We start from the raw sequence: 14,238 nt of genomic DNA on the forward strand, positions 1-14,238 counted from the left end.
CCTTCTCCGGGTGCTCTCTTTTTTAATTTAAATGTTTTTTATTGATTATGATAAAAAAATGTTGGCATTATTGCAGTTTACATATAGCCGATATTGTTAAGTAGTATTTGCTATATGTGTGTGTGTGTGTGTGTGTGTGTGTGTGTGTGTGTGTGTGTGTGTGTGTGTGTGTGTGTGTGTGTGTGTGTGTGTGTGTATTAACATCTTCACTTCCAACAAGACTCCAAGCAACCACTATTAGAGTTGAAAGTTACTGGAAGAGAAAAAATAAAGTTTATAGAGGAAGATAGCAATTAACAGACAACTTGAAAGGTTGCTAATTATATGAATCAGGAAAACAAGATGAAAGAAGCAAATTCCAAAGAACTGGTGTTCGAGGAAAAAAGTTAGATGAATAAGAATTATTTAAGCACTTAGGAACAGTCACAGTAAAAGAATGAGACTTAATTGAATGATGAGTAACACAAGAATGAATTTTAGTTGATGGCACAAGAGATACTAGAAAATAGACAACAAGAGACGCTCTTTACAGCAGTGCCCATTATAGTATTTATAGAAAAAAGAAAGAGAAGCAACATTATGTCAATGTGATATTGGTTGGAGGTTGGCTGCATATATATCATGATATATAACATATATATCATAATATGGATATTTTATATTGGTGCAATATTGTTAACAAAATTTATCCATCATTGAGATAAATACTGTACCAATACTTCACCAATGTTGCTTGCTACTAGGGAACTTAATCACAACTCCTCTTAGTTCTTGTAGTTTAACACTGTTTAATAATAATATTGCAACATAACAATAACAAAACTACATAATAATAATTTGCATTATTTAATACCCTAACTAATGGTCAAGACTTAAAAGTAGAAAATAAAATAAAGCTAAACGTTTGCTAAAAAATATAATCTTTTTTGTATTATAAAGCGGAAAATAAATTTTTAAATTTAAATTTAGTAGTTCAGTAAACTAAAGATTGACAGGATAAAGAATAATAAAAGAAAAAATTGCTGCCCCATGCCAAACCCTTAGTCGATGTAGCAGCATTCTTTTGGGCCGCAGGCTCTAAGATAGTTGATGTATGTACTGAAGCCCCCATAACGTCCTGTTTTTGTAAGGCGTCATCAGTGTTCGTCCAATGCTGCATTTATATATGTATGTGTGTGTGTGTGTGTATATATATATATATATATATATATATATATATATATATATATATATATATATATATATATATATATATATATATATATATATATATATCATTACACCAAATGTGATGGGCAATCGCGTTTGGGGTTGGAGGGATGAAAGTCAAAGGGCTTTTTGTTCCCAGCCTCCAATCATTACAGTTTTTTTGCAAAGCCTCATTATTTTACATAAATATAAACATACAAAAGTTTGCCCCATGTCTGGAAGTGGGCTATCTCAAGCTCTAAAATATCTTGGATCCGTCACTGATACATATGTATATATATGTGTGTGTGTGTGTGTGTGTGTGTATATATATATATATATATATATATATATATATATATATATATATATATATATATATATATATATATATATATATATAAAATAAGTTTTTGACTGAGACTTGTTTCCTTGCCTGCCAAATGTCATATCTTTTCTATTGCTTAGGACAGACAGCTGATCTTGAATCTCAATTCTGTAACAGCTTGGGCCTTACAAAAATTTTAACTTCATCAAAACTCAGTTATTTACTGCAAACAACTATCTCAAAGCTGTTGACATTCATATATTAATAAATAGTAACCCTCTCACTAAATCCTCTTCTTTACACTTTCTTGGATTATTGTTAACTACTGACTTTTCATGAAAACCATATATATAATTGATTGGTAAATTAGCATTCTCTAAGGTTGCTTCTCTTTATCATTCTGGCCATTTTCTTAGTCCTAATCATGTTTGCTGTTCAAACAAGCTATCATCTTTAGTTCCATCAATTAAAACTCATTCTCGCTTGACTTGTCAGCAAAGTCTCATTAATTTACTGTATCCCTGCGTGCAATAAAAACTTTTATTCTACTAATTTTTTACCCTGCTTTTTAACCCTTTGGAACTCACTCCTATCTTAACGTTTTCCTGACTCATGCAACCTAAAACTTTTCAAGTTTTCTATCAATCATTTCCTTGCTCTGTAACTAGTTTCTTTTTTTCTAACTCATATCTTAATAGTAGTTGCTTGCAGCCTTGCTGGGAGTGAATCAGAATAAATAAAAATTATATATATATTATACATACATATATATATATATATATATATATATATATATATATATATATATATATATATATATATATATATATATATATATATATATATGTGTATATATATGTTTATACCATATATATAAACAATATATATGGTATAAACATTGCAGATTTCCTATTATAATATTGTGTGTGTGTGTGTGTGTGTATATATATATATATATATATATATATATATATATATATATATATATATATATATATATATATATATATATATATATATATATATATATATATAGTAATAAACAAAGTATACAAATATACACATATCTTGTTTATAATATATTTTCAGAATTATTTTTTGTGCATCTAGAATTTATTTTTCTTTCATTTTATATAAAGGAAAATCAACGCTAGCATCTCTAATTGAATATTTTTATGATGTTGAAAGTGGCTGTATAACAATTGATGGTATAAACATTGCAGATTTAGACCCATCATGGCTTAGAGGAGAACTTATTGGTTATATTAACCAGGTTTTTTAATTTTTTTTTTAAATAAAAATATTATTTAGGCATCAAAAATTTTTACTAATAATGACATCAATGTTTGTGGGATTAGGTGTCAACAGATTGATTGTAGGGATTGGGTGTCAGTTGGTAGTACCTATTTGTGAAAACATAGTCGTAGTATTTAACTTGTCTGAAAATGCAGTCTATTTTCTTATAACAATGTAGTTCCTCTCTATACTAGTGCTCAGTGCATCAAATGGTAAACATTGTATTTCACTATAGTTAAGTTGCATATATTCTGGAATAAATATTGAAATGGCAGGAGCAAATTGTGCTTGTTTTGGTTATTTAGTTTCAAGATATTATTTTTGATTGCATATATATTTCATATTCCGAATAAAAGTGATGAATATAGCATAAAATAAAGACATCAACTGTTAATTGATGTAGTTACTTGACAAAGTTTGTAGTGGTTTGAATATGCTATATGAAAATATTTTATATTTTATGCAAACATTTCATCGACTGTATAACTAGATGCATGCCTATGGGTATCAAAGCTTACTATCATACATTCAGAGTATATTTATATATAATATTAGCTAATAGAGCCTAATTAACTCTATACTTTATTTAAAATTTACTTAGCTGGATTAGTTGATAATTTATATATTACTCTTTATGTTGGTATCGTTTCTGGAAACAAAAATTCAGTTACAATTTTATCATCTTAGATGGTTTAAAAGCACTTAATCCTGGATCGCACTCTTAAAAAATTGGATATTTTACCTTAGGGTAGGATATGTGGTATACTCTTAATATGGCATAATTTCCTGCCTTCTAAGGTAGTAAATTATGCGTGCAATGCCAACAATAAATGTTGTGCAAAAATGTTTTTCTATTTTTATTATTAAGTAAAAAACTTAATCAGTGAAAAAAAATAAAAGTTTAATAAATTTGTCTAAATACTTTAAAAATAGCTAGTATATCAAAGGTTCTTAAACTAAAGTTCCAAAGCTTGAATATAATTTTTTGTTTTTATTATGCTGTGTTGCAAATTATATAATAGCAAATAAAAAAATTATACTTGATACAAAAAAGATGATGCAAAAATGTCAGCTACCAAATATTGCATTACTAACATACATAATCAAACCATATTTAAATTTTAAAAAAAGTACAGCGTATTAAAAGATTACAGAATTCTATTTAAAAATCATAGTGTATTAAATTAAATTACAGAATTCTATTTCAAATCTCAACTATAATTTTAAGCAATGATTTATTATCTACTATGTTGGATGCAGAAAAATAATATCTCAAAATCTAAGGTTATTTTCAACTAAAATGTTGATTTTCTATTTTTAGTCTGCCGCAGTTTATGATGATTACTTAACTTATCTAGCTGATTTTATCACAACTGGTACCACTGCATGACAAACCTTTCTTTTACTTTAAAAAGCAATCGAAATTTGTAAACTAAACTCCTTATAAGTTGTTTCTTGCAACTTGCGATGAAGTTTCTGCAAGTTACGAGTTGTTGAAAGGCATTTTAAATGATTCATTTATACCTGATCTATCACACTAAAGTAAGACAACTTGTTACCTACTTATTTGAATATGATTTATCCAACTTAAAACGTCAGATTAAAAAAAATATATGTAGAAAGATGGTACGTTTATACTGTGGAACCATATTACTTACATATTCAATGAAGACAGAGAATGCGGCTTTCGTATTTGCCCTAAACTTACTTTTGAGCATATAAATTTGACACCGTATTTATAAAGGAGTGTTAAACTTGCCTCCTAAGTAATAAGTTTTTGTTGTATTAAAAATTTTGTTACATTATAGAAAAGCTTATTTGAAAATTATTTTCCACACCAACAACTACTTAGTGCTTGTAAGGATAACCCATCTTTTAATAGCTGGAAATGTAATGTATTTAACTACACAGATAATATAAAGTGGTAGTAATATCGTATTAAGTCATGCCAAAAAAAAAAGAAGCTAAAAGCATGTAAAAATTGTTTATATTATTGTAATGTACTTAGACAAAGTAATGTAATTAGATTTATTCAAAACTAGTTGTTTTTTTTAATAAAATATATGTAAAATATTAGTGGTGTCATAAATATTTTAAAGTTGAAAAGACAATTATATTATTTTTATTATTCAATCTTGTATTGTTATTTTATTATAAAGTTACTACACCATAAAATTATTAAATATACATCAAGTATTTGTTATACTACTTCAGGAATTAATTGTATACCAATAATATTTTTAAAAAATATATGGCTATGAAAATAGTCATTTTAGTAGGTTCAAGTCATCTCACTTCCTCTTTAATGTTTTTGCTCCAAAATAGATGGTGTTTTTTAATTGATGTTCTTTATATATCAATTTAGTTAGACTTCTTTAAAGCTTTCAGCTTATCTTTTGCAATATGAAATCTACAAACTTGTAGATAAAGTGTTAGGCGGTCGTGCATATTTAGTAGCAAACAAATACGATAAACACTGTTCATGATACAACGTAGTATGTTAGAACTAAAACTAATTATACAATAAGAGTTACCAAAAATATTCCCACTAAGTCATAATTTTTTGTTTAGTAATGAAGTAGGATACACCCTTAAACATAATATTATTGATAAAAGAGGTACCAGTCAGATAAACAAAGACAAGATTTGCTACTTCAAAACTTTAAAGAAAACCAAAGCAAGCACATAAATATACTTTCTTCACTTAGGTTAGGATAATTTAAATTAGGTAACCTATTATATGAACTAAAATTGAGGTCTGTTTCCAACAAAGAGCAACTCAATATTAGCTAAAACAGCATCGAATTCATTCAAATTATCTAAGTCTGCGCCATAATATATCATTTAAAAAATATTTGATGAATGATGCACAAGTTGTTTTATGAAATCTATAGACAACAGCCTGTGTTTCAAGACTAGTTAAATACTATGACAATGGTGAAAAATACTTTTAAAAATTTAAGTGCACACCTAGAAAGTGTGATGTTTTTAAAATTAAACTGATCAATCAGCAGTTATATAATTAAGTTGGTTACAGTGTAACACATGTTACACTCATTCATTGTAATGAATGAGCTGTAACACATGTTACACTGTAACCAACTTAATTGTCATGAGCTAATGAGTGAGCTTTTACAGTTGAACTTATGTACAAGAGTCTAAACTTCGTATTAAAAGAATCACATATTATTTTTTCAACTAATTATTTATTAATGATAAATAAACTAATTTGCCCACGTTTACTAAGGCTCTTAGAAAAATCTTAATTCTAAATTTTAAACAGTTTTGAAGATTTTAAAAATCTAATAGAGTTTAGTTCTCACATAAGTAAGACATTTTTAAGCTGAAAAAACCCATTCAGTTTATTTGGTCGATAAATTCACATATTTAAATAGAGAAGATTGTGCCATTATAAAGAAACTGAGAAAGGTCTTTTTATAAAAGTAAAGGTAATCATTTAAAAACTTCTTTTTTTTCTAGCAAAGTTTTTTAAGTTGAGCATTACCTATTTTAATTTTTTTTTTCTAAGAAACCACTTATTCTGAATAAAAAGAAATGGTTGCAATTATCACTAGAAGCAATGAGGCATTACTAAATTGAAGAATTTTGTTCAGCTGTGAGTCCAAGTACTGCTGTTTAATATAATTTTAATATTGTCAAATATAAAAACTAGTGTTTTTATATTTGATAGTATTTAACTCTTCCTCAATGGACTATAAACTAGAACATAAGTTATGCCAAAAAAAGGTATGGGGCCTTTGACTCTTAAAACTTGCTGCATAAAAAAGTTGCCTAGAAGCTATAGACCTCCTTGCAATGTGAGCTAATTAACATAGTTAATCTGGCCATGTGGTGTGCCACAGTTTAATTTTGAATGTTTTTTATTATTCTTTTGGTTTGGATAACGTTTTTTTTTATTCTTTAGAATTTTGTACCTTTCAATTCCAGCAGTGTTGATGTTTTTTTGATTGCGATATAGTGTAAATTTTTGTTAATTTTTAAATTTTTTTAAATTTTGTTTATATAAAAATTTTGTGTTAATATACAAATATTCTTGTTTAATAGTTATTTACTATTGTAAAGGTGTGTGTTTTGGGGTCCAGTCTGCGAAGTTCATGAATTTATTGCCTTTACCTGTATACCAAAAACTAGGAAGAAGTAATCTTTTTGTTACATTCAAATCCGGAGTTCTTTTTGGGACTCCGCATCCCTGCTTGCTATGCTTGAATAAATTTGAGAAAAAAAACAAATTGAAAAAAAAATGAATTTTTTTTTTTAAATAAAACTTGTCAAACTTAAAAAAAACAAGTAGTTACAATAAATAAATTATGAACTTATAGTTTTTATATACTCATAATGAATAAATATTTTTTTACATTTATTTATTTTTGCATGCTAACTCTTTAAGAGATTCAGATTGGCAGTTGTATGCTGTCATAAAGCAAAGATAGGTTGGTTTTGCGCCGACATTGCCAAATGCCGACCTGAATTTCACAGACTGGGGGTTGAAGGATTGATAGAGGCTTGTAAAAACATTGAAAATAAGTGGTATCTTCAATTGCAATGGCTCATTTGACATAATGGCAGTCAACATATAAATCAATTAAATGTCAAGAAATACTATTTAGAAGTAGTTATTAGTTTTTAAAATTGTTTATCAATTTTTTGATGCTCTAATACACCGAAAGCTTAAGATAAATAAAAGAAAATAAAAAGTATTTTTGTGCAAAACTTTATGGGATTTGACATGCTTTAACACTCTTAGTCAATTATAAATCACCCATGCTTTAAACCTCTGAGTAAATGAGCTCCTGAGCTCATTTCCTCAGAGTGAATATTTATTTTTATGCTTGTTAAAAATAATTTGTTTTATTAACTGTATCATATCTTAATTGTATCTTTTTTAAGGAGCCAACTCTGTTTGCCACAACTGTTATGGAAAATATTCGATATGGGTCACCTCAAGCAACCGATAAACAGGTATCTCATCTTTTCAAATTAATAAGTAAATGATTTCTTTATCACATCATTATCATCATTTTCCTTCTTTTTTTTCTTCTGAAGTGTTTTAAAACTTTATTTACTCAACAAAATTTTCTTATGTACAAATGTATGTATGGGTTCCTAATTATACATCAATAGTTAATATGTAGCCCTGTAACCCCTGATCTATATTAGTCGAGGATAAATGGCTAATCCATGCTCCTTAGAGATCTAGAATTTAGTACCTTTAAAGGGAATGATATCCTTGCTAATTTTAATTTTAATTTGATTCATGTCCTTCATGAAGAAAAAATGATATTCATGTCATTTGTATAAGAAATAATAATTTCATTATTAAATCCATATAAATTTTAAAATTATTTAAAAACTCTTTAAAATGAGTAATAAATAAAATTTATGGTGGTGGAAACTGTTCCACCATAAATTTTATTTATTACTCATTGTATCTTTTATTTTCTTCCTTGGATCTGGATCCTGACTTGGCACAACCTAATTATATGTGTTGCAGTAGGTTTATTAAAGAAAGAATAAATACAAAAAGAATAAATACAATAATATTAATCGTTATTAATCGTTGTTTGTCATATTTATAATGATAATCGTTTTTTGTCATATTTAATTTATAAATTATTTCGACTTTTTTTTGTGCATGAAAAATAATCCCTTTTTGTGTTGAAAATATTTTATACAACATTTTTAAATTAAACTACAGGTAATTGAAGCTGCAAAGATAGCTAATGCAGATGGATTTATCAGAAGCTTTCCACAGGTACTGGGTATTTTTTCCTGAGATAATTTTAAACACCAGTTTTATATAAAAATCTAGAATTTAGAGTTAATAGTTGATAAGATGTTTGAGAATAATATAAAAATTATCTAAAGAAAATTTAATGTAAATAAGTTTAAGTTTTATGCTAGTAAATCTTTCATATTTTGTTCTTATTTTTTTTAGCTAAAATTATTTTTGGATTATATTATTTATTTGTGATGTATTCTTACTCCAACTGTTTTTAAAGACTTATAATTATATTATTTTGCTCAAATTCAAGTAAATGAAATTTTTATTTTTAATATATTATATAATATATGAATATTTTTGCTAGCAATTTACTCAAATATGTTGACTGCTATTGAAATGGTTGCATAAATGAATGAGTATAAATATCATAAATAAAAACAAATATTAAATTATGTTCTCTAAGTTTGCTCCTCATTTAATTGTAAGTTAACAGCTTTTAATTTAATATTTTAATTTGATTTCTTCAATTAGTTTAAAATTAAGTTAAACTCTAGTTAAGTTATTAAAGCATTAGGTTGTGACACCTATATTAAAATTTTTTATTTAATTCACTTAAATTTAACTGCATAAATAGTTAAAATGTTTATGCAGATTTCTTTGTACGACTTTAAAGGGATCCCCAAATGTCGAGACAAGTTGTGTTCAAATTAAAGAAAACGTTTTTAAAAAATTGTTTGGGCTAAATTTTTTTGACTATAACTGAATAATAAATATATATCAATAAAACTTGTTGTTTTAGTTGAAGCTCGTCTTCTCCATTTTTTCTTGGTTCTCTGAGTCTTTATAATATACGCTGCAATCTGCAGACCGCATTATTTATTTTATGCGCGTTTTAATTCATAACAGTTTCCGTGTATGACATCATTGTGGATTTTTTTTAAGATATCAAAGTAATTTTTTTTGCTATATTATTTATCCTATTTATTTGTATAATTTTTTAATCTAAATCCCAAACAATTTTTGTGATAAAATTAAAAATAAAATAATATGTTTGGTTTTGAGATTGTAGTAGTGCAACTTGTTTTTAACAATTGTAAGTATAAATCTAGATTTTTATATTAAGAAGTTAATGTATTTTTACATCTTAATGAAATAAATATTATTTTTCATGTAAGAATATATTTTGTAAAGTTTGTATTATTTATTTTTTCTACTTTAATTTTTCAAAGTGACGAAATTTTGTTTTACTTACTTTTTAATTAATATTTATGCCTGTTTAATTCAGTCGGTATTCACCCCTTATTTACACCTATTTAAGTCAGTCAGTATATGTACATCAAACTGCGACTACCTAAATAAGCTACAGTTAGCAACAATATAATGTAATGTAATGATGAACATTACAACGATATTAGATGAAAAATGTAAAGCTACTTTGAATAAAACATAAAGTTAAATAAAATATTTTCCAATAGAGGATTCTAACCTGCTACCTTGACAGTCGCTCCTCAAAATTAAAGCAATTTAGCATCCACTGCACTACATTAATGTAATGTCAAATAGAAAAACTAATGTATTTAATCATATTTAATCATACAATCAACCAATAAAGCTTATTTCAAATAAACATTAAGCAAATATCTTAATTTATATATTTATAAAAAATCTTTTTCTTTGTCTTTTATAAAATATCTTTATAAAAGTTATATTAATTAAAAATAATCTTGACGATTGATGATTCAAATATATTGGTTTTAATTGTTTGTTTTTTTAATATTTTTTAAAATTTAGTGAAAAGTTATACAAATGGTTTTCTGATTGTCGGACAAAATAAACTTTAATATATTAAAAAAAAATCTGCAATGACATCCGCAACGACATATACTGAAACCAAGAAAAAAATGGAAAAAGCGAGTTTGATTAAAAAGACACTTCTAGCTTTATTTATATACATTTTTTATTTAGTTTTAATAGTAATTTTTAAAAAAAAATTTAGTGAAAACATCTTCTTTATACATTTTTTTAGTGAAAACATCTTCTTTAATACAAACATAACTTGTCTCAGCTCTTAGAGATCCCTTTAAAGATGCGTAGCAATATTTAAAAATAAAAGTGTTAAACTATTTGTCTTGTTATTTTACCAATGTCTTGTTTTTACTTTTAATTTTTCTTTTTTATTTGCATAGAGAAGTTTAAATTTAAATCATGTGGGTAGTTACTTTGTGTATAAATACTTGGCTTTTTTGTAGATGCTTTGTGTTGCTAATTTTTATAATTGATAAAACCTGAATGTCAAATGCATATTTTCAGCTAGTAATTTTATAATTAAAAAATCCTGATTGTCAAATGCATATGTTCAGCTTATAATTTTATAATAAAAAAACACAATGCTAAAATGCTAATTTTTATCTATAATTTTCTGTCAATACTACCTTAACAACAAGAAACAGAAACCAATCATTATTATTAGGTTATTAGAAAAATCTCTTGCAAATTTAATCATGAAAACCATAAAGTAAATTTTTTTGTTAAGCTCACTTTAGTGTTCAAGTGATATGCAACTTGTTTAAAAAATTTTAATTTGATAATGTATAAAGACAATAAATCACTGGATGATAAATCACTGGTAGCCAAAGTGACTGCCAAGATTTATTTTTTATTAGTCAATTGAAACCTTTTTTATTCAAGAGTATTTGTTTTGTAACAATAAAAAAGAGTTTTTTTAAAATCCAAATAAAGTACTAAGATTCATAATTGGGACAAAAAGGTAAAATTGAGGGGGTTTTTAACCCATTTAAGCATTTTAAATGCACACTACATCTTTTATTATTATCAAAAGTATTTCTTCTCTAAAAATAGAAAAGAGTGTTTATAAAATCGGAAAAAAATGATAACGGTTAAAAATGGGGTAAAGGGTAAAATTGAGGAAGCCTATGCCTATTTAAGCATTTTAGATATAACAAAATGCATAACAAAAAATATATATATAAATTAAACTTCAAATGATTTAAGCGAAGTTCCATGCAACCAAAAATTTTGAAAATATTTACAATATATATGGTACATAATTCAACAAAAATCAAATAGTTCTTCATCCTGCTCTAGAGCAGCATGTAAAAGTTAAAGCTAAATTGAACTCCTCCATTTAATGTAATACAGAGTCGCTCTTGATGTTGAGTATAACAGAGATTATCTTTTTCTGGATATTTTCATAATTCTGGATATTTTTTACAACTTTTAGTTTTCAAGGATATCTAAAACATTTTCCATACATACAAGTTTATGTATATATTTTAGTAATATATTTGTTTTTTAAACTTTCTCGCTCATCACTTATACAAAAATAAGGAAAAGTTTGAAAAAAAAATGTAAACAACTCAGCTGTAAGAAAAAATTAAGGGGAAAAAATATTCTAGATATTTTACCCGAACAATTTTCCAGATTTTTAAAATATGACCTGGATGATCTATGGTATACTTTTCTTCACATTTGAATCTATTCCATGTAGGTTTAAATTTAGAATGAAGCACTTTCAGTTTTTCTTAATTTCACACTGTTCAGCAAACTGACTGTAAACTGGTTAGAAAACTTGGATGATAAGAATTTTGGGTAGATAGGAAAAGTTTTTTAATTTAATAAATGCTAACTTATACTTAGTCGTAAGAATTTGGCTTAAACGAGAATCTTTTTCTATTTTATAGTCTTTCATACACTGAATTATAGGTCTAAGTTGAGAAAACTGAGATAAAAAGGTATATTAAAAAACTCTTTTCTGTCTATCCAAGACTGTTATGTTATCAGTATTTTTTACCATTCTAACATTCAATTATATTTGTTCACATATTCAAATTCTTTTCAGGCTTATGACACAATAATTGGTGAAAGAGGTGCTACAGTGTCTGGTGGACAAAAGCAAAGGTAATATAAATAATTTAGCATATTTGGTGTGTGCAAAATAGTTATAGACTTGAGTTTTTGCATTTTGTTAAACATAAATCATTTTTAAATAAAACTTGATCAGTTATATACACTTCATTATTTTCTATGACTGTTTTACAACATGCAAACTGATTCAGAGTCAAATAATGAAAAACATAAACACCTAGTAATGAGTGATAACTAATCTAATTCCCAGCTTAAATAGTGATATGAGTACACCCAACAATACCTCAGTACAGAGTGCACTTTGCTGTGTGTTGCTTTCAATTAGTTCATTTAATTGTCAGAGTTCTAACTCCAGAAGATGTCCAGATCTAAATTATTCTTTTAACTCATAACTATTTTTATCAGAACCTGTGAATCTATTTGTTGTTGTAGCATGTGACACAGAGGTATTGTACAACTATTTTTAAAGCAGTTTTTTTACATAATGTTTGATAATCATATAGCAGACAATGCCTAATATGTTTTTTTATATTTTTCTTTTTTTTTTAATACTTAAGAGTGTTAAATAACTATAAATAAATAATATTTTGTTTTTATTTATTTCTAGAATAGCCATTGCTCGCGCTTTGTTGAAGAATCCTAAAATTCTCATATTAGATGAAGCTACCAGGTTGTTTTTAGATTTATGTTTTTTCATGTTTGGTTCTATGAAATGGTTTCCAACTTAACTTTTAAATCTTTTTGATTCCACAGGGGCATAAAGAAAATTGTATAAATGATTTAAAATTGTAAATATTATTAAATAAATATAATATTATTAAAACAAAAATTTTAAAAACAAATTATTTAATTTAACTAGGTATTACTATATATAAAATTATAGATATTTTTTAAGTAGACTTTTTATCTTTAATTTTAACTGAAGATAAATATTGATGATCAAATAAACATATAGCAATATATACCTAATACAATTAAATTGTTAAATAATTTTTTATTAAATTCAAATAACTTAGACGAAGATCTACAGTTTACAGGACTTTTTTTTAAATGTAATTTGTGTGTAACTCTTTTCCAACTCTAAACTCTGAAAATGAACCTTGATAAACAAGACAGCTACCTTAATAAACAAGACAGCTGCGCAAAGAAAGCAGTTGAGTGCCGTACTTTTATAGGCATTAGGTGGGTTTGAACCTTTAACCTTTTGATTGTGAGTGTTCTACCACTAGTCACATACTCATTAGACATAGTATGCACAGTATACTTTAAAATATACTATATAAAATAAAAGTTATAAATGGATATATATATATATATATATATATATATATATATATATATATATATATATATATATATATATATATATATAGCATTAGGCAATGCCGACCTGAAAGTGTTTAATGTTGGCAAAAAATTACCGACCTCATTTCTATGTTTTATGGTAAGACCTTTATACCGAATAATTTTTGCCGACCTCTAAAACATTGAGTTCGGCAAATTATTGCGACCTCAGTTTTACTAATTCTGAGGGTTGTTGCTATATATGCTTAAAAAGCTAATTTTGCATTATTTTTAACTATTAGTTTTTTAAATTTTCGCTCTAATTATCTTCCATTTAATGGTTTGTTAAATTTAAATTCTTAAAAGCTTAATTATAAGTGAAAAATAAAGTTTATTAAAATCAAAGAGAAGTAAATTCGGAAATTTTGGACCTGGAACTTTAAGATAAATTTAAAAATGGCAGTTATGTTGAGAGGAAAGTTTAACGCAAACTTTTTTCTAATAACTTTTTTAA

At 26.0% G+C, this 14,238-nt stretch overlaps 1 protein-coding gene across 2 annotated transcripts in view; it reads left to right on the forward strand.

Annotated features, from left to right (window-relative positions):
* Window positions 1-14,238, forward strand: part of LOC100211428 (mitochondrial potassium channel ATP-binding subunit) — a 64,926-nt gene that overhangs the window by 41,171 nt on the left and 9,517 nt on the right. For both annotated transcript variants that reach the window (XR_010637406.1, XM_065792400.1), the window contains exons 6-10: window positions 2,656-2,789; window positions 7,721-7,792; window positions 8,529-8,585; window positions 12,415-12,473; window positions 13,048-13,110. Coding sequence is in view for 1 of the 2 variants with exons in the window: in XM_065792400.1 (XP_065648472.1) it covers window positions 2,656-2,789; window positions 7,721-7,792; window positions 8,529-8,585; window positions 12,415-12,473; window positions 13,048-13,110 (385 nt within the window). In the remaining variant the exon portion in view is untranslated. The remainder of the gene's footprint in view (window positions 1-2,655; window positions 2,790-7,720; window positions 7,793-8,528; window positions 8,586-12,414; window positions 12,474-13,047; window positions 13,111-14,238) is intronic.

This window comes from Hydra vulgaris, chromosome 03, assembly GCF_038396675.1.
Source record: "Hydra vulgaris chromosome 03, alternate assembly HydraT2T_AEP".
Lineage (NCBI taxonomy): Eukaryota > Metazoa > Cnidaria > Hydrozoa > Anthoathecata > Hydridae > Hydra > Hydra vulgaris.